This window comes from Phocoena sinus, chromosome 7 (assembly GCF_008692025.1).
Source record: "Phocoena sinus isolate mPhoSin1 chromosome 7, mPhoSin1.pri, whole genome shotgun sequence".
Lineage (NCBI taxonomy): Eukaryota > Metazoa > Chordata > Mammalia > Artiodactyla > Phocoenidae > Phocoena > Phocoena sinus.
The window spans coordinates 92,130,906-92,156,595 of NC_045769.1; the positions used below are offsets into that span (position 1 = coordinate 92,130,906).

General features: G+C 34.9%; 1 protein-coding gene across 6 annotated transcripts in view; it reads right to left on the minus strand.

Moving 5' to 3' along the window:
• Positions 1–10,007: 10,007 nt before the first annotated feature.
• Positions 10,008–25,690, minus strand: part of SPOPL (speckle type BTB/POZ protein like) — a 62,729-nt gene continuing 47,046 nt past the window's right edge. For 2 of the 6 annotated variants that reach the window (XM_032637896.1, XM_032637898.1), the window contains exons 6-11: positions 23,233–23,410; positions 23,097–23,152; positions 21,589–21,711; positions 18,228–18,370; positions 18,085–18,138; positions 12,844–14,334 (exon numbers count right to left, since the gene is read on the minus strand). In XM_032637896.1, the coding sequence (XP_032493787.1) occupies positions 14,190–14,334; positions 18,085–18,138; positions 18,228–18,370; positions 21,589–21,711; positions 23,097–23,152; positions 23,233–23,410 (699 nt within the window). In that variant the 3' untranslated portion in view covers positions 12,844–14,189. Of the gene's footprint in view, positions 14,335–17,999; positions 18,139–18,227; positions 18,371–21,588; positions 21,712–23,096; positions 23,153–23,232; positions 23,411–25,690 lie in introns of all 6 variants that reach the window. The other 4 variants (XM_032637897.1, XM_032637895.1, XM_032637894.1 and 1 more) reach the window with 3 other exon arrangements.

The window sequence follows — 25,690 nt, forward strand, 5'->3', positions numbered from 1 at the left end:
CACACAGAGGCAGGGCCAAATCCAAAGCTGAGCCCCTGGGAGCTGTGCGAACAAAGAAGAGAAAAGGAAATCTCTCCCAGCAGCCTCAGAAGCAGTGGATTAAAGCTCCATAATCAACTTGATGTACCTGCATCTGTGGAATACATGAATAGACAACAAATCATCCCAAATTAAGGAGGTGGACTTCAGAGCAAGATTTATGATTTTTTCCCCTTTTCCTGTTTTTGTGAGTGTGTATGTGTATGCTTCTGTGTGAGATTTTGTCTGTATAGCTTTGCTTTCACCATTTGTCCTAGGGTTCTGTCTGTCCATTTTTTAAAAAAAATTTTTTTTCTTAATAATTATTTTAACAACTTTATTTTACTTTATCTTCTTTCTTACTTTCTTTCCTTCCTTCCCTCCTTTAGACAACGAATCATCCCAAATTGAGGAGGTGGACTTTGAGAGCAAGATTTATGATTTTTTCCCCTTTTCCTCTTTTTGTGAGTGTGTATGTGTATTCTTCTGTGTGAGATTATGTCTGTATAGCTTTGCTTCCACCGTTTGTCCTAGGGTTCTATCCGTCCGTATTTTTTGTTGTTTTTTTTATTTTTTTCTCTTAATAATTATTTTTTTATTTTAATAACTTCATTATATTTTATCTTACTTTATTTTATTTTACTTTATCTCCTTTTTTTCCTTCCTTCCCTCCTTCCTTCCTTCCTCCCTCCCTCCTTTCTTTTTTTTCTTTCTTTCTTTCTTTCTTTCTTTCTTTCTCCTTCTACTAATTCTTTCTTTCTACTTTTTCTCCCTTTTATTCTGAGCCGTGTGGATGAAAGGCTCTTGGTGCAGCAGCCAGGAGTCAGTGCTGTGCCTCTGAGGAGGGAGAGCCAACTTCAGGACACTGGTCCACAAGAGACCTCCCAGCTCCACGTAATATCAAACGGTGAAAATCTCCCAGAGATCTCCATCTCAACACCAGCACCCAGCTTCACTCAACGACCAGCAAGCTACAGTGCTGGACAACCTATGCCAAACAACTAGCAAGACAGGAACACAACCCCACCCATTAGCAGAGAGGCTGCCTAAAATCATAACAAGTCCACAGACACCCCAAAACACACCACCAGACGTGGACCTGCCCACCAGAGAGACAAGATCCAGCCTCATCCACCAGAACACAGGCACTAGTCCCCTCCACCAGGAAGCCTACACAACCCACTGAACCAGCCTTACCAACTATGGGCAGACACCAAAAACAACGGGAACTACGAAGCTGCAGCCTGCAAAAATGAGACCCCAAACACAGTAAGATAAGCAAAATGAGAAGACAGAAAAACACACAGCAGATGAAGGAGCAAGATAAAAACCCACCAGACCTAACAAATGAAGAGGAAATAGGCAGTCTACCTGAAAAAGAATTCAGAATAATGATAGTAAAGATAAACCAAAATCTTGGAAATAGAAGAGACAAAATGCAAGAAACATTTAACAAGGACCTAGAAGAACTAAAGATGAAACAAACAACGATGAACAACACAATAAATGAAATTAAAAATACTCTAGATGGGATCAATAGCAGAATAACTGAGACAGAAGAATGGATAAGTGACCTGGAAGATAAAATAGTGGAAATAACTACTGCAGAGCAGAATAAAGAAAAAAGAATGAAAAGAACTGAGGACAGTCTGAGAGACCTCTGGGACAACATCAAATGCACCAACATTCGAATTATAGGGGTTCCAGGAGAAGAAGAGAAAAAGAAAGGGACTGAGAAAATATTTGAAGAGATTATAGTTGAAAACTTCCCTAATATGGGAAAGGAAATAGTTAATCAAGTCCAGGAAGCACAGAGAGTCCCATACAGGATAAATCCAAGGAGAAATATGCCAAGACACATATTAATCAAACTGTCAAAAATTAAATACAAAGAAAACATATTAAAAGCAGCAAGGGAAAAACAACAAATAACACACAAGGGAATCCCCATAAGGTTAACAGCTGATCTTTCAGCAGAAACTCTGCAAGCCAGAAGGGACTGGCAGGACATATTTAAAGTGATGAAGGAGAAAAACCTGCAACCAAGATTACTCTACCCAGCAAGGATCTTATTCAGATTTGATGGAGAAATTAAAACCTTTACAGACAAGCAAAAGCTGAGAGAGTTCAGCACCACCAAACCAGCTCTACAACAACTGTTAAAGGAACTTCTCTAGGCAAGAAACACAAGAGAAGGAAAAGACCTACAATAACGAACCCAAAACAATTAAGAAAATGGGAATAGAAACATACATATCGATAATTACCTTAAATGTAAATAGACTAAATGCTCCCACCAAAAGACGCAGATTGGCTGAATGGATACAAAAACAAGACCCATATATTTGCTGTCTACAAGAGACCCACTTCAGACCTAGAGACACATACACACTGAAAGTGAGGGGATGGAAAAAGATATTTAATGCAAATGGAAACCAAAAGAAAGCTGGAGTAGCAATTCTCATATCAGACAAAAGAGACTTTAAAATAAAGACTATTGGGCTTCCCTGGTGGCACAGTGGTTGAGAGTCTGCCTGATGATGCAGGGGACACGGGTTCGTGCCCCGGTCTGGGAAGATCCCACATGCCGCGGAGCAGCTGGGCCTGTGAGCCATGGCCGCTGAGTCTGCGCTTCCGGAGCCTGTGCTCCGCAATGGGAGAGGCCACAACAGTGAGAGGCCCGTGTACCGCAAAAAAAAAAAAACCCAACAACAACAAAATATACAAAAAATTAACAGATAAGGGAGAAGCAGACCAATTCACTGATAAAGTTGAAGATTTTAATACTCATTGTTCAGTAATTACTAGAAAAAAGTAGACAAAAACTAGTGAACATATAGATGTGAACAGCACTGTCAATCAGCTTGACCTTACTGTCATATATAGCATACAGTACTCAACAATTGCAGAAAATACATTCTTTTCAAGTGCATACAGAAGTTTCAAGATAGATCATATTCTGTGCCATGAAACAAGTATCAATAAATATCAACTTACTGAAAATATATGGGGTCTATTCTCTGACCACCATAGATTAAAGTTAGAAATCAGTAAAAATATAATACCTAGAAAAATTCCCCCCAATATAGGAAGTAAGCCCATTGACCAAAGAATAAATCACAAGGGATATTAGAAAATATTCTGAACTGGTGATAATGAACATACAACATACAAAAACTTGTAGGATGTAATTAAGGCAGTGCTTAGAGAAAAATCAATAGTTTACATGATTAGAAAAGAAGAAATATGTAAAAATTATCAATCTGAGCTTCCATCTTTAGAAACCAAGAAACGATGAAGTAATAAAGTGGGGACATCGATGAAGTAGGAAATGGACTAACAACAGAGAAAATTAAGTCAAAAGTTTGTTTTTTATATTCATGTAGCAAGACCGATCATTAATTTTTTTATGGATATTTAAACAACTTTTGTTTTAAACTAATTTTAAACTTACAGATTTATAGATTGTTTTTAAAGGCCTGCTCTTAAATGGTCCTTCTATGATGCTGAGCATGGTGAAGTCGTAATATAAATGTGTGGTACAAACACGAGGACTGAGCTCCCTGTTTGCTTCTTGCTTATCTTGTAAAACAACTTGCCCACATATATTTATATAGGCTTTACATATTTTAATTTAGAAAATTGCCACCATTTACTGATACACAGTGTACACTCTTTTTTTGTATGCTTCAAAATATGATGCCAGCCAGCTTAGTTGGTGGAGGGACCATGCCATTTAAACAGTATTTAAATTAAGCCCTAAAACTATACAATTTTAGAACACGCTCTGAATATTTACCGCTAAATTTTCCATTGAAACAACTGTTTATAAGGACGGATCATTATTGATCCATGACTACTCCTCTACTAATCTGTGAGAAGGTGCATGAGAGTAAGGGGTCTGTCTTTGAATTTGTTTTGTTTTGCTTTACCATCACTGCAACTTGTATAGAATAAGGGCTCAACTGTATAATTGAGGAAATATTCCTTCATTCAGCCTCAAACCTGAAAGGTCCAAGATGAATGCATCAGATCAAGACTCCAAAGTGCTAGATTCTCCTAAGTTTGAGTGTTACCAGTTCTCATTAAAACAAACAAAAACCAAACAGCATTTAATTATCATTCATTTTATGGAAAAAAAAAAAAAACCAATCCTCATTTCATGGAAAATGTTATGTTTTGAAAATAAGAATTTACATTATTCTAGCAATTACATGTCACTTTATTTCCATATGATTATCTAATGATGGTCTGCCTAAGAGTTAAGTACAAACTAGCAAAACAGCTTACATGACCATAATTATCTTCCCCAAGCAGAAGCTGTATCACTAACTTCTGTTCTCAGTGTCACCAAATTTACCATTCTGGATAGCTTAAAAAAAAAAATCAATTTATTGACTTTCCCAGAATGTACATTTTTTAATGTTTAATCTTTTTTCTCATTAGTAATATAAACATATATTTGTTTTATGGAAATTTTGGAAAATGCAGTCCATTGGAACAAATGATTCCCAGTACATAATCCAAAGACAAATGCTCTTATTATATTCTTATATTTCCCTCAAGTGTATTTTTATTAAATATTGGTATATAATAGTATGGTTTATCTAAACAAGATAAAAAAACCAACAGGTTTTTTTTTACTAACTTCACAATTCATTTCTTTCCCTTTCTCAGTATAATAGGATAGGTTCATTTTGCCCATTGTAGTGCTTTTACATCTCAACCTAAGGTCATTCCTAGGCCTTTTCCATTTTATTTGCTGCTACTGTAATTGGGATCTTATTTCTCATAAATGGTTTCTGCCAGGATATATTATCTTGCAGATTATCTCTACAGTTTCCTAGCCAGTTTACTATGAATTTGGGTCTTCTAGGAAAACAACTGTATATAACTTTCAAATATAGGCTTCCTTTCCCATACTTATATTGCTTATTTATTTCATATATATTTCACTAAAATTTCTAGAATAATTTTAAATAAACATATTATCAAACTACCTGTGTTTTGGCTGACTCTAATGGGTCGTCATTATGATGTTTTTGGCTAATGGTGTGAGGGTGGTAGTCTCAATGGTGTTGAAGAATTATCTCCCATACTAGGTTTGTAAGGATATCTTGTGAAAAAAATAAATGTGCAATTTTGCTGAATTCCACTAGATGATCATGGCTTTTACTTTACCTTTTGATGTGGTACAAAACTGTTACTGTAATACTGAACCATCCTCAGAGTCCTAGGTCAACCTTAGGTGACTTGGTTTTTCTTTTTATTACTAAATTCTAGCTATTAGGATTTTATTTAGGATTCTATCACTCATATTTATAATAGAGATGGGTCTGTAAGCCTTCCTTTTTGGGTATTCTCTCAGGAAAATGGGGAAAGGGATTAGGAACCAGCATTTACTAGGCTACTGCTACCTCTAGGACAATGTATTAATGTCTTACATATATTTCATTTTTTGGGGGGCAATTTTCTAAGGTTATCTGGTTTCATACTAGTTTGATTAAAAGTATTGCTTAAATTTATTTTTCGGTATTTTCTTCAATGCACATATCATGGGAATTATCAGTTCCTAGAAAATTTGAAGAAAGTCAACCTAGTTCCAAGCCTTTTCTGGAGGTAATTATTTTATAATTGTTTCCATTTTTTCCTTGATTGTGAATTTGGGCAATTAAGAGCTTAATATGCCTTTCCTGACTTAGTCCTATGTACTCACATATTCAGAGTGCTCTCACTTGGATTCATTCTTACGCCCCTCAAAAAAAAAAAAAAAGACCTGCACACACAGAGGCACTACATCAACAAAAAGCATTACTTTTCAGCTCTATCGAATTTCAGTAAAATCACCAACTCCTCTGACCCCTGAGGCTCCATACTTATTCCCTTATATAAACACTCTCCTCTATGCCTGGCTAGCAGTAATTTACTCTTGAGATGTGCTACACAATACCCTCTATTCCCCTTTCACAGGCTTATATTTTGTTACTGATTTTATTAAATTCCATCAGAACAGGGCATGTCTATTACATACCCACAAAAAAGATCATTACTGAAAAGGCTTTTCTGATAGTACACATTTTACCTATTCTGTTTGTCATACTAGTTCTGCTACATCTCTGTAATATTATCTTTGCCTTCTCCCTTTTTGGTATCCTAGTTGATTCTTTCCCCTGACTTTGCCACACACACAGTATTTTGTGCTTTGGAGGATATATAGTCTATTTTAAACTCTACCAGTGGATAGTTAGAGCCTCTTAATTATTTTTTTAAAAAATGCTTAAATGTTTATAATTCAAAGTGTAAAATCAGTGAGAAAACATTTTAAATTCTCATTTTATGGAAGAGGAAGAATTTTGCACTTTTGTTTTCCAATGCCAGTTCCCCCCTTCCTCTTGTCTAATTTCCTTTTTACTTACAATAGATGATTACTTTCACATTTTACAGTTGTGAACCAGCCAGGGTTCATCAGTGAGGGAAGGGAAGGAGGACCTTTTTCCGGGAGGACGACAACGATCTCTGAGTGTGATCCTGAGGTGGGAGGAGGGGCAAGCAGGTGGGAGTGTGGAAGGTTGGGGAGAGGGGTTGCATTGAAGTTTACAACGTTACAATTAGTCAGTCTTCCCTCTAACAGTTTAATACTTATTGCCAGTCCTTTTAAGCCTCAGCTTCCTATGCCTGGATTACTTTTGATCAATGTTCCCCATGCTTTGGGTACTATGTTAATATACTACCTCTATATAATTTGTGTTAACTTTAGAAATGAATCGCTAAACAGCTAAGAGTTTTGGGGTCAAATTTTTTTTCACTTAGAAGTATTGCCAGAGAAACATGACTTAAAATTTTTTTTTTATTGCTTGGATACTCACACTACTTATCTTTCCAATTTACAAGTCACCCAGTATGTCTAGGTTTGGACATCTGTTCCTGAATTTCACCTGGAGCACTATGAATTTTCTTATTTCTAAAACTCTTAATTTTTTTAAGAAAAATGATGAGTATCTTTAATCACTGCTTCTATTCCAATCGCTATTATTATTTTTTGCACCAATTATGCAAACACTGAGTCTCCTTAACTCATCCTCTGTAAAGTCATGGCCTCCAATTGCAACTGGGCCATCATGCTTTCTTCACATCTGCTATTCCAAAACTCCTCTGCTCTTCTCAAATCTCTGAAATCAGCAAACTATGGCCCCAAAGTTAAATCCAGCCCACTGCCAGCTTTTGTGAACAGTTCTAATGGAAACAGCCACCTCGTGAGCTTACATATTGTCTATGGCTGCTTTCACATTACAATGGCATAGCCCAGCGGGTAAAACGGTTACTACCTAGTCCTTTACAAAGTAAGTTTGCTGACCCCTGATCTAAACCCATCATCCACCCCCTTTACTCTGAATAGATGACTTCACAAGGAATAAAAGACATAAAATGAGTATACCAACTTTCAGGCCAAAAAAAAAAAAAAGTATTAAATCTGACTCTACATCCTTTGCATTTCCCCTTCACATGCGTTAGGGGCAGTCTCTCTGTCTGGCATCTCATTCCACTCCTCTTCTCTTCAGACTAGGACATCAGTAATCCCTTTTGTATTCTATTTTTCTGACTCCTTATTATGACATCCTAATATACCGACATGTCTCCCACCATAAAGGAAAACAAATCAAAGTAAGAAACTGAACCTAAACCCCATCTTACAGCTACGGTTTCTGCCTTGCCATCTTCGCTGGACACCCCACAGTCTATACTCAGAGCATACATTTCCTTACTCTAATCCTACTGCTTTTCCCACTCCAAAGACTCCTTTCATTTGCTCCCTCACAAATTGCATTTATATTTTAGTTGCCTATTTGACTGCTCAGTAGCACTTGACACTGTTAACCATCCCTTTTCTTGAAGCATTCTCTTCTCCAACTGCTAGGATGGACAGTCTTCTGGTTCTGACTTTGTGATCACTCATCTTCTCTCACAAGCTGCTCTCTCTCTGCTCGTCCCTGTCTCTGCCCTGTGCTGCCTTCTCACCTCAGCCTGCACACACTGGTTACCATCTGAGAATACTAAGGACTCCTGACTTTATAACTGAGATCACCCTCATGTTTATGATTCACATATCCAACCAGAATGCCCTGTAAGAACCTTAAGATCAACAGGCTCCAAATCAAAATAACCCTTTTTTTTTTTTTCTCCACAAACGGCTGCTACTCTTGTGATTACTGTATCAGTGAATGTATCAGTACCATCCTCCACCCAGTTGCTCAAACATCAAACCTGGGAGTCACTCTTGACTCCTCCATCTTCCTTCTACCATATGAATGTCCAAGTCCTCTCAGAATTTCCTCTCCAATCTCTCCATCCCAGGTCTCCTAGCCTAGCACAAAGCACTAGTATTGCTCACCTCTTAAGAGGGTCTCCTTACCCTCTCTCCTCTAGCCCCCTCCAACCCACCTGAAGATTGACGGATTGTTGATGACATACTCAACACTCATAGGTTAAGTTCGACTCTTCTAATAAGATCTTTAAACGATCGTGATCTTTGCTAACTGGTTTACAACATGAGATTTCTCATCCCTTTATACAATGGGATATAGCCACACCTGTTTTTACTCCCATAAATGTTCCATATGAACCTTGCCAACACACGATCAGTTGGATGATACCACCACTAAACTGCCCAACTCCCACTCAATTTAAGATGAGCATCACTTCCTCAGGAAGGTTTATCAAGTTTAATGCATCTAATTTCACTACTCTTTTTCAACTGCATGCCACTTTCACTTTTCCTCATTTTTGCCCAATTTTCATAATGACCTGCACATTTTGGGGGCATTTATAAATTATACATTCTAAAAACCTGCTGTGGCAGTTATATCAGAGTCCTCAGGACACTGGTTGCCTTTGTGTGTGTGCGTGCTGCAAATGTTATTCCTAAATCTCACAATTTTTCTTTCTTTGCACGTATCCTGGTTTGAATTTGGACGAAAGGCCTGGTTTGAATTTGGACAAAAGGGTAAGATTAGATACCATAGGAATTGTTTGGCTCTGATGTCACAGACTGAAGCAGGACTACACTTGAATCCTTTACAAAGGAATTAAGGGTGGAGGGCAAGAGATGAGGGAGAGGTGGAAAGGAAGCACTCCTAACAGGAATGACAAACTTTTTTGCCACTAATCACTGCAGACATCTGCATGCAAACCTCCCTGGTACAAAAAATAAGAAGGTAGCAATAATGTAAACATCTCTATCAATGTCTTCTACTTAAAAACAGTGATCAAAAAGCAAATGCCAGTCTTGGCCTTCTCTTAGAAACAAATGATTCTGAGGTGATAGAACAGAGGAAACACAACATTCCAATTTTCTAAAACAAAGTATGAAGGGTGCTGGCTGCTGCAGAGTAAGGGAAAAGGTTATATACAGTTCATTTAAAGTTTAGAATATGACCACTTGTCCTATCTTACTATAGTTGTATAGGTAATATTTTTTAAGTGTTTCAACCCTTCTTTTATTCTTTTAAGGGTAATTCAGTGTGTGTGGACATGTGTATGTGTGTGTTGAGAATATGGAAGGTTTTTCACTGTGCATTTCTGTGACTTTGGCCGTAATTTTTAAGCACTAATTATGTTGCTGTTACTAAGCTGGTGTAGGAATACACCGCCCCAAATTTGCTCTTTTTGAGAGCAGCAAATAATTAGCTGAAATTAAGAAGGGATAGGAGGACCAGGGAAAGGTGATCTAAATTACATAACATTAGCATAAGTCACGCAATATTGATGGTATGCATATGTTAAAGTACATATATATGTAGCATCTCAGAGTCAAGGAATAAGTCTTCAGTAGGTTCCAAAAAAACACTAGCTTTCTTATGTAGAAAAGACAATTACTAAGCATAATTCTAAAAGTTACCATATCAAATACATGGCTCTTTTTGTAAAGCATCACAGTAATCTGAAAAAGAATTATTCATGGTTTTCAAATAAACACAAAATAAACCAATTAATTCTGAATAAGTAGTAACAACTTTATTTTAACTCAATGTGCTGAAATGCAAAAAATATTTTCAGCAACAAGATACAAAAAGTATGTATCTCATCATTGACATCAGCTGATTAAAAATGAGGCTGAAAAGTTCAAAATGTCTTTATACATTTGAATCTTGAACATCAATTTGCCCCAGAACTGATTTTTAAATAATTTCAGCAGAATTTTATTTCCAAAAATGGGACTCACTTAAGTTATATCTTCATCCTAAAAAACTGAATGCAAAAATTAACTGGGTTACAGTATACAAGGATAAACCCTTAACAACAGAAAAAGATTTAAATATAAGAACTCTTTTTCAAACGTGAAGTCCACATACTGCAAACAGAAGACACAGTGTGGTGATTTCATTCCTAGTGAAGAAGTCTCGCATGGTAGGCACTCAATATTCGTTCAACTGGACCTAAAATTTACATCATTCCATTTAACACTTAAATAAACTAGAGCTCATAATCTGTATAAAAGAGGTTTGCAAAATACTCTTATGTGTGTTGAAAGTGCTGTCTTTATAATCTGAAAAACACTAAAACCCAACCACCCACGTTGTTTTGCAAGAAGACATTGAATATTTTCATTTTATCCATCAAAGAGCATGAACATCCAACTCAGAACAATTCACCTCTTCAAGTAGACTTGGCTTTGAGAAAAGCTTGAGTTGGATTTTAACAAAACAACTTACTAAAGTCCCTAGTGTTCTATTTTAGTAACACTGGGTAGCATCTATGATCCACAATTTTATAAACAATTCTGCTTAGGTTTTAAATTTATGCACAAAACAAATGGGTAAATAAATTAATAACTATACTTTTGGCAATTTAAGCTCTAACTTAGGTCTCGTTTAAAAATAAACCAATAATGTTCATGACAACTTTTTAAGAGATCTTTGTTAATATTTTAAAACTTAATTTTAAAATTGATGTCCTTAAAAGGCACTGTTTTCACATTTCATCATGCAGTAAATTGGTCACATTTTTGAGAATTATAATTTCCTCTCAATTGTCCCCTCAAAGCACATTTAAATGGAATACATTTCAACTAACCTAAACTTTCAACATTTAACTGAGTTCTATTTTCAGAAATTCTTTTGAACATACCACACACAAGTCCAAGCAAATACAAGTACATGTACACACACACGCGTGCACACACGCACACACACATGCCCAAATGACCACGGAATACATGCAAGAATCTCCAATTACTATTTCAAGACAATGACACATGAGTATTCAAGGAGGTAACAATGGCAGGCCATAATGTTATGGCACCTTCATATTTGTGCTCCAAATACCGATACACATTAATATTAAAAAATGAAAAAGGCACAAATACAGTGTTTCTGTATCTCAATCTAAAGAACAGTTCTCCAATAGTCACTTTTATAATATGGAACATTTAAGACCAGTTACTACTTTTCTAAGAAAAAGCTCTGTTTAGGTGACAAAAGGGCAACAGGAGCAGGCTTTAGTTCAAAAGGCAACACTGCTCAGGACAAAATCTGTGCCTACCGAAAACAATGTCTGTAGTTTCAAAATGAAAAAAAAAAAGCTATTAGAGCACTCACGTCAGAATACATTAACAGTTTTGTATCATTGTCTCAAGAACCCACAATACCAAAAATATACATAATAAATAAAAAAAATAAATCAACTACCATATGATTCTGTTAGTATAATGGTAGGAATTATATTATCTGAAAAGTGGACATTTCTACAAATGTGGATATTCTTACAGCACAGTGTTGGACGTTTTTGGTACAAAATGTGCTACCAAACTAAAAAAAAAAAATCTTTATAATAAAACCCTTCAGATTTGCAACAAACACTAAAGTAAGTATGTAAGTAAGGGTAAGCTGAAATGTTCATTATAATAGGTGTTATCACTGAAGTCACTATGGTTAGAAATGTAGATCCAAGCAGTGAATTAATTCAGAATGTGCCTGTGTGCATTTGACATAAATGAATACACCAGTATTTTTTTAATATATGACAACAAAATTCTAGGGCCTGAGGGATGAATTTTTGTTTTCTTCTAACCCTGGCAAAATCTCAGATTCCTAAAGTGTATATGTATGTGTGTGTGGTTTCTTTTTTAAGTTGCACATTTTAAATTTAAAGGGCTCAATCTTATGGTGAAATTAAGGAAGTGAATTTCTGCTCCCTATAAATACTCTTACATAGGATGGAATCCATTCATATGTAAGAATCTTTCTTCTATCCGAAGGGAGTCTTCCAATTTCAAATTTAGGTTAACACAACAAAGACTCAAGCTACACAGGAAGAAATGAAGATATCTGAAAATATGATCTTTTTGAACTCCAGTTTGATGTGGATAACAAATGATTATTTGACAGTGTTTGTTCAATGTAAATATGAATCACTCTTGGTATATTAGGATTGCTTCGGTAAATACCTAACAGACAGATAACAAAAATAAAATCTATTTTAAAACTTCATGCTTCATCTTTTTCTTTTTGTCCTAAATTCAAAAACTAAATAAACGAATTATACAAATTTTAATCTGGAGAATAAAGTTATATATGTAAATATATAGGTATATGCATTTTCTTTTCCAGTGAAAAAAATTTTTCCCTTGTGGTCAAATGTAAATCTTGCCTAAGAAGCATACTGCCACTGTCACAGGAAATCAGATGCAGGGACTTGACACTGATTGCTCCTGCTTTACCAGGACAATGCACCAGAACAGACTTCTGTTGTAAACAGAGCTATCAAAAACTGAAGATGTGTATGTGTTTAAAGCTAAAATGCATTTATAATAAAGAACTGGCCCGTGAAAAGCAGTTTATAAATAGTTTATCCTGTTCACATTATGCAGAATTTCACTATCATCCACAATGTTGGTACAGTAACTGAGACAGAAAGGAGAAAGCTAGGGAGGAAAAAAGGTTTCAGAGTGTAGCCTGACATATTTCTAAGGGTTCTCTCCTTTAGTCTGCAAATAATAGCAGTTCATTGCTTTTAGAAGGAGAGTAGGCTGTTCAGGATTCATTTACTGTCAGGTGCCTTCTCCAAAGCGTGATCAACAGGCGTGAATTCAATAATGAATATCTGGAAGTCAAACCTATTTAACTATAATCGAGAATATCTTCCTTATCTATTATCACAAACATCCCAGTTGCCTCCATCTGTCTTAAAATTTCTTTCAAAAGTTAAGACAATTAATTATACCCTATCAATTCTCTCAAAAGCAAAAAAAAAAAGTACCATTCAGTATAAAAAAGTTACACATTAAAAGTGCATATATATCTTCTTAATTGGCCCACTCATTAAATTTACATTTGGTCATCCTTACTTTTAACATGTACAGAATTCTTCATATAAATGTAGGTCACTATAAATTAAAAAAAAATTAATTCAGCACAAAACATGCTTTCTTCTTATTGAAATCTTAACCTCAATCAGTTCTCAATCACTGTAAACTTGGATAAACTCACAAAGAAACACAAGCAAAGGTTTGTTATGCTTCTCTTAGTTTGTTGGACAGATAACATACAAACACTACAAATTTCACTAAAAATTTGGGCCAACTCATTGCATATTTGCCCCCTGAAAAGAAAAATAAATTAGAATTGAAGCAGTGTATTGCCATAACTTACCTTGAAGGTAAGCAGGTTCTCCTGTATTTATAGAACTTAGACTGGAGACGTTACCAGTAATCTCCAATAGAAGTGCTTTTTTAAGGAAAGCCTAGTTTTAAACTTTGAGATAGCATAGGACAAACACTATAATATTCATTTGCCTTTCTCAAACTAATGGAAGATCCTTTTGAAACTTATTATCTTCAGTTATCAATATTACTGCATTATGGAGCTAGTGCAATCCTGCATAGCCTTGGTCACGATGACAAGGCACAATAAAAAAATTAAAGTATATATATGAACAAGAGAAGTCACTGAAGATAATTTAAGGCCTTGAAGTGAATTAGAGTATAATCAGTCTAATTTAAAGCTGAAGAATAAACCATAAATTATCCGCCTGAAATTCAAGCAATATGCTTTCTCAGCTTCTGTTCTGTGGACAAGACAACAGAAACAACTCTTGCTTATGGTTTGTGTATTAGAATCCTTCTGGACCTGGAGGAGTAAAAGTCAGTTCCATTTTTCTACAGTTCATGGGAGATTTCAAGACTGTTTCAGCCGTTTTCGTGGAATACCAAACTGCGGACACTGTGCAGATGCTAGTGCTCGGAAGGCTTCTGCTACCAAGTGTGGGTGAGACTGAATCATGGACTTCCACCCAGATGTTTCCATTATGTCTGTTGCTTGGCTGAAAAATAAAATTAAGAGATGTTTACTAAAAAGTACTTTTCAAAATGCACTGTTGCACTGTCAATTTTTTTTTTTTTTTAATTTACAGATTTCAAAATGTTCTGGAACATTCTGTTTGCCTCTCTATGTATTCAAACCATTTGAATTCATTAAAATATCATCTTTACCTTACTGGTATTTTCTTTTGTAAATGAAACTATGCAATTTTTCTGGAAATTCTACTCTTGGAAGTGTGTGACACTTGTCTGCATAGTTCTACTCCCACTGTTACCATTTCTAGACCCGCTCTTTCAAGAGCTCTTTTCCCTGGATCTTACGTGCAGGTTTTCTTTAGAGTTCTAAGTTTTGCCCTCGACTCTTCTCCCTTAACATTCTTTACTTATCTTATCTCATCCACTATTCACAATTTTAACTATCATATTCAGTGATGATAAATAATGATTTGCTAAGTCCTAGGCCTCCCCACAAAGGTTGTTCCCAACCACTTGTTCTCTTTCCTTGGATGTGCCTGGAGACCCATAAATTTGGGACTGTCGGAAGGGAACTCAACACGTTTCTCCCAAGGCCCAAATTCTTCCCCTCTCATTTCCCATCAGCTAATGCTTCCACCATCACCCAGTGATTCAAGTAAGAAACTTGGAAGTCACCCTAGATGCCATCCTTTCCAATCAGTCATCAAAGCCCTATTTTAATTCCCAAAGGTATCCTGAATCCCTAGTTAAGGCCCACATCATCTCACATTTGAATTATTATGGGATTCTCCTAATTTGTCTTCTACTCTCCTATCTTGCTCCTCTCAAACCAGCTTCCATGCTGCCTTAGTAACATAAACACTAACATGAACACATCCTCTTCTACTCTTCTCCATTGCCAGTACCCAAGTTCTTTAGAAAGAGAAAGTTCCCTAGTTCTTCCCCCTAGCTTTCTACCTCCCACTTCCATGCTCTGGCACTTTGTATAATAATACTGAACTGTTTACTGTACCTGATGTACAACATGCTCTGAGTAAATACAATTACCCAAGCAAAAAATCTAGTTATCCTTCCTTGTCTCCTGTCTTCTCTCCTTTGTAACTACCCTCCATCCAAATAATATCCAAGTATTATAGATTGTCCATTCAAAATATTATATCCTTTTATGTCCCTCTGGCCACACTGTCGCCAGTCAAGTCTAATTTTGCCCTCATCTTTTGCCTGAAACACTCCAATAACTTTCCAACTGGCCTACCTATATATAACCTTGCTCAACTACCACCACCAACTCAACCTCCCCACAACCATGCATGTGGAGACATTGCTAAAAACACACACCTGATCACATCCTACTCAGGTTAAAACCTTTTACTGTATGCCCATTCCTGTTCGAATAATGTCTAAAAGGCCTTCCATGATCTGATCTTTGCTTTCTTCCTCCAGCTTCTCATGCCCCACCCTCCATACTGTTCTTTCTTATCACCAAAACTTTGCACACCTGAATGTCTTTTTCGGGATATACTTTCCCACCTCTTCACTCTTCTTCATCAGGTCTTTATTTATACAACAATTCTTCAAAAGGGCTTTCTCTGACCCCTAGATTAGGTTCGGTCCCTTTGCTATATGCTCAGATGGGTATGCTCTACATTACCTATTATTACACTTAACTTCAACTACTTGTTTAATTCTTATACATCTCCTGCTAAAACACGAACTCCATGAAGGCAGGGAAAACATCTGTCATGTTCGCCATTATATTCTTTGTACTAAGTAAGCACAGTGCCTTAGGAATTTACTGGATAATAAACATAAATATCTATCAAACGATTGATCAACTATTGCTTCATGCGTCTATACTTTGATTCAAGCTATGCTGTCTGCAATGCTTGCTATTTCCTTCCTAGTTTGCTAATTCCTATTCCTGTTTTAAGACAAGCCTCAGTCATCTTCATCCCTAAACCTCCAGCCTTAGTCAAGTGCCCTGCACATAACCTTCTTTAACACATTACTTACCATATTATAATAAAATGATATATTCATGGGTGTGTTCCTGTCATTAGATCAATTTCTCAAGGACAGGATTTTTCCCCATAATTGTTTTTATATGCAGGACCCCAGCATGGTGCTTGAGACACGATAGATGCTACACAAATGTTTGCTTCACTAAATAGCAGCTAATAACAATTAAAAAAAAAATTTGCCTAACATCCAATTACCAGTGTGTCATCATGTTTATAATTTCAACTCGTTTAGAATCACACAGATACTTCTTAATTTACCTGACATTTTCATTTATTTAATTCAACAAATAGCTATTGAAGGTCTCTACGTACAATACAGCTTCTACACGGGATATAAAATAAGCTTATATTTTTTGACACTGAAAAAGCTATACAAGGCAAAATATTTTCTTAACAGAATAAAACTAGAGCTTGAAAGTGGCAAAGTACAAAGAATCACAAAACAGCCATTTGATTTTTTCTAGGATACATACCATGATAATGTATTATCACACACTGACCAATATATAGAATAATCAATATCTTAAAAGTAGCCACTAATTTTTACTTTCATAAAACAGAATTCACAAACTGTTAAGAATTCAGTTAACCAACTTCAAATCTATCAAAACAGATGAAAGCAAGGGGCCATAAATCAAACATTCATTTTCTTGTCTCTAACGCTGTCTTTTTTTACTTTCTTGTATCAACTTTTGATAAATTGCAAAAATGGAGTTTAAGGGTTTACAGGCAAATAATCAAAAGCATACGCAAATTCTTCAACCTCCTGACTCCTGATACTGAATAATTGCAAAGAGTAAAAATGTCACTCTAAAAATGAGTGAAGGGCTTCCCTGGTGGCACAGTGGTTAAGAATCCGCCTGCCAATGCAGTAGACACGGGTTCGAGCCCTTGTCCGGGAAGATCCCACATGCTGCGGAGCAACTAAGCCCGTGCGCCACAACTACTGAGCCTGCGCTCTAGAGACCACGAGCCACAACTACTGAAGCCCGCGCACCTAGAGCCCGTGCTCCTCAACAAGAGAGGCCACCGCAATGAGAAGCCCGCGCACTGCAATGAAGAGTAGCCCCCGCTCGCTGCAACTTGAGAAAGCCCGCGCACAGCAATACCAACAAAGACCCAACTCAGCCATAAATAAATAAATAAAATGAGTGAAGAAGAAAAAAGAAGGGAATAATAAATTCTACTAGTTATATCATATTCTGAAGATCCAGGCTTAGAAAGATGTCACAACTACCCTGCTCATTATAATCTAACCAGGGAAAGGAAAGATCAAATTGCTACTATTTCTGGAATGGTAGGCAGTTAGCCTAATATAGCATGTGATGCAAGTTATCTGGCTACCTTAAGAAGCAGTGGGTTAGCATTCAAATGTCAAGAGTTTCTAGGCAAATATGGAGGGTACACTTCCTCATAGGATAAAATAAATATTTCCCACATTTTTAGAAATGCTTTCTGAAGTGGCAAGGGCAGGATCTCCAGCCACTGAAATACCTGGACTCAGCTATATACTACATGAACATACGTGCTTAAGACATTAGAGTGTCCATCCCAATTCGCATTAGAAGCTGATCCACAACAGAGCATAGCCTCAAGAATCCACTAAGTAGTCAAATTACTATTTTTTAAACTGGCAGTTTGCTTCATATAACTAATATCTGGATTCATACTTATTGTAGATGAACAAAAGGCTACGCAAACACTTAATTTCACATATGCAGATCAACTTTAAGTCAGAAACTGATGTCATCTTACTTGCTGTTCCAGTTTTTCCCATCTTTACACCCAAGCTGTCGAAGTACACTGCACCTGCATTGAAGATTTAAAAACACTTAAGAAAAAGGCCGGTGAAGAATTGTTGAAGGTGTCATGTCCACTGAAATACAAGCATAGCTTACCTATTAATAAAGTCTATGGCTTGTGCTTTCAACTGTTCCGCACTGTGCAAATCTGCAAGGACAAGGGTATCAGCAACATTTTCTACTGAGAGGTTACTACACAAAGCTTCTTCACACATGACCTTCAGCCGTTCCAGTGCATACTATCCAAAAGGAAAACATAACATTAAACATTTACTCAAACTAGCAAGTTTTTAAATACACGATATTTGTAACTTAGAAAATGAAGTTTAAGCCATTACATTAAGTTCATTACACATTGAACTGAGGGTACTTTAAAAGTCTTTAAATTACTTTAAATATAAAGAAAGTATGAATTAATGCATTCAAGAGAAAGACTAATTTTTCTTAAGAAATTTCTATTTGCATAAGTGCAAGATACAGGATATTTTTAAAGTAGGGTTTTATTCTTTAAAAACCCCTTATTACTCAATACTCTTAATGAGTATATTTCTCTTTTCTACTATTTTAAACACCAGTCAGTACACTGCATGTTGTCACTACTTAATTCTGAAAAATAAATTATAAAGCTAAACAAATCATATTCATAACCATTAAAAACTTAGTATATGTTATCAGAACATCCTTGGCAATTTATTGAGGTAAAATTGACATACAATAAATAGCACATATTTAAAGTATACACTTTGATAAGTTTATACAGCCATATAACCATCATTAAATCAAGAGAGTGGACATATTCATTACTCCCCAAAGTTTCCTTCTATCTCTCTGTAACCCTTCTTCCTCACCCCACCCCAGGCAATACCTCTGATGTGTTTTCTACTGCTACAGTCTGCATTTTCTGAAGTCTTCTATAAATGTTATCATACAATTTGCATTTGTTTTTGTCTGGCTTCCACGCATTATAATTATTTTGAGATTCATGCATGCTATTTATGTATCAATAGTTCTATGCTTTTTATTGCTCAGTAGTATTCCACTGATCTATTGACAAACATTTGGGTGTTTCCAGTTTTTAGCCATTACAAATAGAGCTGCTATAAACATTCATATACAAGTCACTGTATGGGCATATGCTTTCTTTTCTCTTGAGCAGAAACCTGTAAGTAAACTCGCTGAATAATATGGTAAGTGTAAAACTTTAAAAAAATTGCCACATGGTCTTTCAAAGTGGTTGTATCATTTTACATTCCCATTAGCAGTATATGAGAGTCCTAATTTTTCCATATCCTTGACCATACTTGGTATGGTCTTTGTAATTTTAGTTATTATAATACAGTTACAGAAGTATCTCACAGTGGTTTTAATTTACACTACCCTAATGTGTTTGAGCATCTTTTGATATACTTGACTGACACTATTTTAGGAAGTGTCTGTTCAAATATTTTTATTTTTAGAAATAACTTTGTTTACATATAATTGAGTTTTGAGAGGTCTTTATACGGTCTGAATACAAAAGTCCTTAATCATTTATATTCTGGACAAAAGTTGTTCATCATCAAAACAAAAAACGGGCTTCCCTGGTGGCGCAGTGGTTGAGAATCTGCCTGCCAATGCAGGGGACACGGGTTCGAGCCCTGGTCTGGGAAGGTCCCACATGCCGTGGAGCAACTAGGCCCGTGAGCCACACTACTGAGCCTGCGTGTCTGGAGCTTGTGCTCCGCAACAAGAGAGGCCGCGACAGTGAGAGGCCCGCGTACCGCGATGAAAAGTGGCCCCCACTCACCGCAACTAGAGAAAGCCCTTGCATAGAAACGAAGACCCAACACAACCAAAAATAAATAAATAAATAAATAAAAATAAAATTTGCTAAAAAACAAAACAAAAAACAGAAACAAACCCCAAAGTTGTTCATCAGATATATGCTTTGCAAGTATGTTCTCCCAGTCTGCGGCTAGTCTTTATTTTCCTATGTCTTTTGAAGAAAAGAAGTTTTAAATTTCATTGAAGTCCAATTTATCACTTTTCCTTTTATGTATTATGTTTTTGGAGTTTATAATTTTAGGTTTATAATCTATTTAGGTTTATAATCTATTTTGCATTACTTTTTGTATATGATGTGAAGTTCGCATACAAAGTTTTTTCAAATGAGTTCAACCACAGTTCATCTGTTTGGACATAGGCTATCCAACTCCTATAGCACCATTTATTGAAAAGACTATCCTTTCTCCACTGAACTATCTTTGCACTTTTATCAAAAATTAAGTAGTCATACATGTGAGTCTATTTCTGTACTCTATATTCTGCTTCAATGAGTTATTTGTCTATCTTGTCACCAATACAATGCTGTCCTAAATACTGAACCTTTATGACTCCTCCACTTTGATCTTCTTTTTCAAAGTTATCTGACTATTCTAGGTCCTTGCACTTGCATATAAAATTTTTAAATCAGCATGTCAATTTTTCCCCTGCAAAAGCATGCTAGGATTTTGATAGTGACATGTTGGTTCTACTAATCAAAGGAGAATTGACATTTTAACAATGTTAAGATTTCTAGTCCATGAACAAGTTTTTTCTCTCCATTTATTGAGGTCTACCTTAATTTCTATTAGCAGTATATAATAATTTTCAGCATACAGGTCTTGAACGTATTTTGTCAGATTTATGTCTACGTATTTCAAATTTTTGACTCTATTATAATGGCATTTTTACATTTAAACCTTTATTGAGATAGTAATATACACTTGGCCCAGTTTCTCCCAATGGTAACATTTTTCAAAATGAGTATAATTATCACTATATATACATATATACATACACACACCAACTTACATACACACACAGACAGAAGTGGCATGGACATTAATACTTTTGGAGAAAGCTCCCAAAGTGCTTTAGTGCTTTGAAGATTGAGAACTACTGGCTTTGAGATTTCCTGAAATTTTTGTAGTTTCCCTACCTTCAGGAAATCACCATTATAAAAGAACATTATAAAATTAACATTGCTTTTTCTCTATACTCTTATATTAAAAAAGAAATCTATGAATACAACATTAAGTTAGAAAAAAATACCCAATATTTTTTTCCTTTTTTTAGACAAAGGTCATGCACTGTATCTTAACACTAAGAATATCTCAAAATTGCAATAGATTATATATGCTATTGTGAGTGTGTTCTCATAAAACAGGGTAATGATACACTCAAAACTGTTGAGTCTACAGTTAATTTGCCATTTCTGTAAATTGGCTCAAGATATTTTTATGTCTTATTGATTTAAAAAAATTTCATTTCTATATTATCCCACTGTGTGTTATTTCATAATACTCTCAAGAGCCATCCACAAACAGTATAAATTAGTTCAATATTTCAAGTTATTGGGGGTTCTCATTTGATGATAGCTTTCTAGATACATCAAGCTTGAGGATATTTTTCAGCTCTTTAAGACCGAATTACTTACTTTGTCTGCAGCTGCCAACAAGTTGTCAGCCATTTTGTCAAGATTTGGCGCTTTCCCTGTGTAAATGAATCTCATCATTTCTTTAAAAACCTCAGGGTCTACATCATTTATTTCCACTCGATTCTGGTATTGAAAACAACAACAAAAAAGTTATATTTCAAGAAAACAAGAAAACACACATACACAAATGAACCAAAGCAAAACTGACAGCAACTTAAAAGCCCCAAAGTGTATTTTAAAATTGAGGTGAGTAAATCTTCAGTAGGCTAAGTAAGCAGGCAAAGTGAAGCAGGCAGGTCTAAGAGAAGTACACCAAGTCAAGCACTACCATGGAGGAACATAAACCCCAACTTCTCAGTTAAAAAGAGTTCAAACAGAAACAAAAAAACCTGTAAGGCCAAACTAAATACACCTGAATTCAGTTTCTGACCTCTATCTTAGAAGAAGATGGTTATTAACTTTTTTTGTTGTTGAAAAGAATTAGGTGGTAATACAATGCCTAAGACCCAATAACCACTGGCTCTAGTCCCAGCTTTAAGCAAAGGTAAGGTCAGGTATTTGAGAACATACCAGAGCCCACTACCTCAGAACTCTCCTACAAAAACGGTATGTAATATTATCTACGGGCACCTCACCTCTTTACTTGAGACATACTCAAGTCCAAAGAGGACCAGTTGCTTTTCTACTCCTGTATCTTTGTATTTGGTTTCTCTCCTGAGATCAATGAAGCTAAATAGTTAACACTAAACAATACCAAACTTTTCTGACCCTTTGATGACAATAACATTTGACATCATTGATCAGAAGACTGATCATACTACCTGCCCAGACCAATAATCAAAGGAAAGAAAGAAGCTACTTCGTTGCAGCTTCTAGTTCTGCAGGGAGAATAAAGCTGAGACATATAAATAAACTCAGGAGTTGCCTAGTTGGAGCAATAAGGCTCACATGTAATGTAATGCAACCCGCAAAAATCAACCTCTGGTCTTTAATCTGACTACATTTCAAGATGACAGGTGAAAGAGAAATATCTGAGAAAACCAAACAGGTAATATCTTGATTACAATTCATGCATACTAATAATGACATTATTTATGTCCGTTATTAAATCCAATAAATATCCTCTTATTATAGTGGTAAAAAGAATGTAGGAATTGTCTTTGTTCTAGAAAACAAGTTCCAAAATCAACTCAGAGTCTAGAAAGAAGGAATATACATCTTAACTGGAGAACTCTCAAATAGTTATGGACCAGTACAGTCCTTTTGGACAGCTAGCCTTTTGGATAACAACTACCCACTTATTTTGCTACCAGAAGGGTGCTGAAATAGCTGTTATGTGGAATATTCACCCACAGTAAGCTATATTTATTTTTCTATGATAGAACATATTTCCCCCCATCTTTCTATTTCTTTCTAAAATCATAATAAGAAAATGCACCTTTACTTTTAAAATATACATTCCACTATTCTACATTTGTACAAATATTAGCCCTTTAAACCATGTTTACCTTTTTGCTTTCTTCCATTTCATGTTCAAACATTGCATTAAAAACTGGGGATCGAGCTGTAACAAGATTAAGCATCATTATTTAATGTACAAATTTATGAAAGAAAGGTACTATATTACCCAAAAGTAGAAAGTACCTGCAAGTACAGATTTATGAGCTTTAAATTCTTGTCCTCTCACGAAAAAACTGCAATCTGTAAATCTTGTGTTTTCCCAGAGATTACCTAAATCATCTGCTAGTCGACATTCAGGCACCTTTAAAGTATTTGTATTAGTATGTCCTGATATATTTACTGAATCTTGGACCACACTCACCTAATAAAAAAGGGACAGCAAGAAAAAACACTTTTATAAACTAATATCAATAATAAGCTACTAAGTCTAAACTTAAACTTATCATTAAAATCATGTAGAAAATTCAATGTACTCCTGATCAAAAATGGTAATACTTGGGAAATGAATTTAAGGACACAACTTAAAGGAGAGAAATAATATAGAAAAAAATTGAAACGAACTAGATCATTTTAAAGTGACATTTTATGTAAATAAATGGCTTAATGATTCCTTTGAATGCTTGGCTATTAATCACAAAAAGTATTTCTCAACAAGAAAAAGGTCATAATATGATTCCAAATTCAAACAAGGAGAAGGTATTTTTGTGAGGAGAAAGAAATTTCTTTAATTTTTACTTCCTCACACTACAGACCTATCAACATTTAAAGTTTATTATACATTCAATAAACACAGCATCACACTTATGACTTTTTAGAATATTTTAAAATGTTTTTTAAAACTACAGACTACAATATGCAATTTGGGAAGTATTTTAAGTGTTGTCCCTATATGTTTCAACTCTAAACAAATTGATTTAAATATCTAGTAATATTGATTTAAATTTTAAAGTATAAGAATTCTCACAAAACCAATGTAGTTATTAATGTTCATGGAAATCTTTTATTTAAAAAAATCAACAGTAAGAACAATATAAATATAATTTAATTCAATTTGCAGACCTTTTATTTACCTGTGAAATAATCAATAAATAAAACTTGGTATGACTGCAACATTGCTTTTATATGGAGTCCAATATATATGGATTAATTATTTCTCAGATGACTACATACTGAATAAAGTCTTAAAACACTACAAAGTTTGGCACACTAATTTTTTAGGAAAAGGAATATACTATTACTAGGAATTTCATATTACATTTAATAAACTGAAGAAAATACTACCTCAACTAGTAAATCAAATGTGTCAAGAGTAAATGAACCATCTTTCACAAAAAGTGCTATATTAGTTATCTACTATTTCAAGTTACTAAGTTTTATGGTTGTTTGTTATGCAGCAATAGATGACTGTGTTCATTTAAAAACATATTTCATAAGGCTTTTGTTAATTAAAAGTAAGCATATGTAAGGACAAATACAGTAAACTATGTAGAAATTGTAAATTGTAAATGGATAAATTGGACCAAACTACTAACATGCTAAGAAAGTATAATGGTCCAATATAAAATGTTAGAAGAATATTAAATCTCATTAGTCCTCACTCACCCAGATGTAATAACATCTATCTCATATGAATGAATAGACGCCTTCTAAAGAAAATTTTATTTTCTGAGGATATTTTTATTAACCGTTTTGTTTGTCCGCTTTTATTAACCTTTTGGAATCACACATCATAGAAATCATCTAATCCAATCACCTCATTTTTAAAAAAAAATTTGAAAAAGTGAGATCCAGAGAAGGTAACTAATGTGTCCTAAATCCACTGCTAGTCAGTATCAGAGGAAGACTAGACCTACATCCCTTTTTATAGCATTCTTTGTACTAGACAGTATTTCTTTGGATTTTTAAAGGAATCAGTAGTACGTTAATGCAATTATGGTTCTGAAAGGATTTATCACAACAATCTTCTGAGATGTTCTTCTAAATATAGGAGCCAAGACATTGTGCACATAAATAAGTTCATGAATAAAGATTCTTCTACTAAGGTTTTAATTATTCAAATTGTTTCTAAAATTTTACAAACTACAAAACAGAAAAAAAAAGCTTCACTAATCCTTACCCTATTGCTCTGTTACACCATACATTATAACTTAACGATACATAAATCAAAAATGTTGGTATTAATATTCAGGGTTTAGTTAGGATCACAAAGACAGTGTTTACTTGTTCATATCAGCACTGCTCTTGAAATTTCTAGAGAGCAGAAACTGGATTAAACTGAACAGTTCAATTACTTGCATAAAGTATGCAGTGGAGTCATGAAAGTGTGACCATATTATTTAAATTTAGGAAAGGATTTCTTAAATTCTACTTATTGTCTATCTTAATTCAAAACAATATATTTAATGTAAAAATTTTACAAAAATCAGGTGATAGAAGGAAAAAAGGATCAAAAAATAAAGCCATTATTATCAGGCATAGATACTGATGATGATATATTTGTACTTTGTATATATAATCACAATTCAGAAGAATTTATATTATTGGCATACACATCTACATACTATTATCACAGCAACCACAAATTTTAAGTAAGACATAATTAACATTTCATATTCTGAAGAGTATTCAAGGGACTATTTAT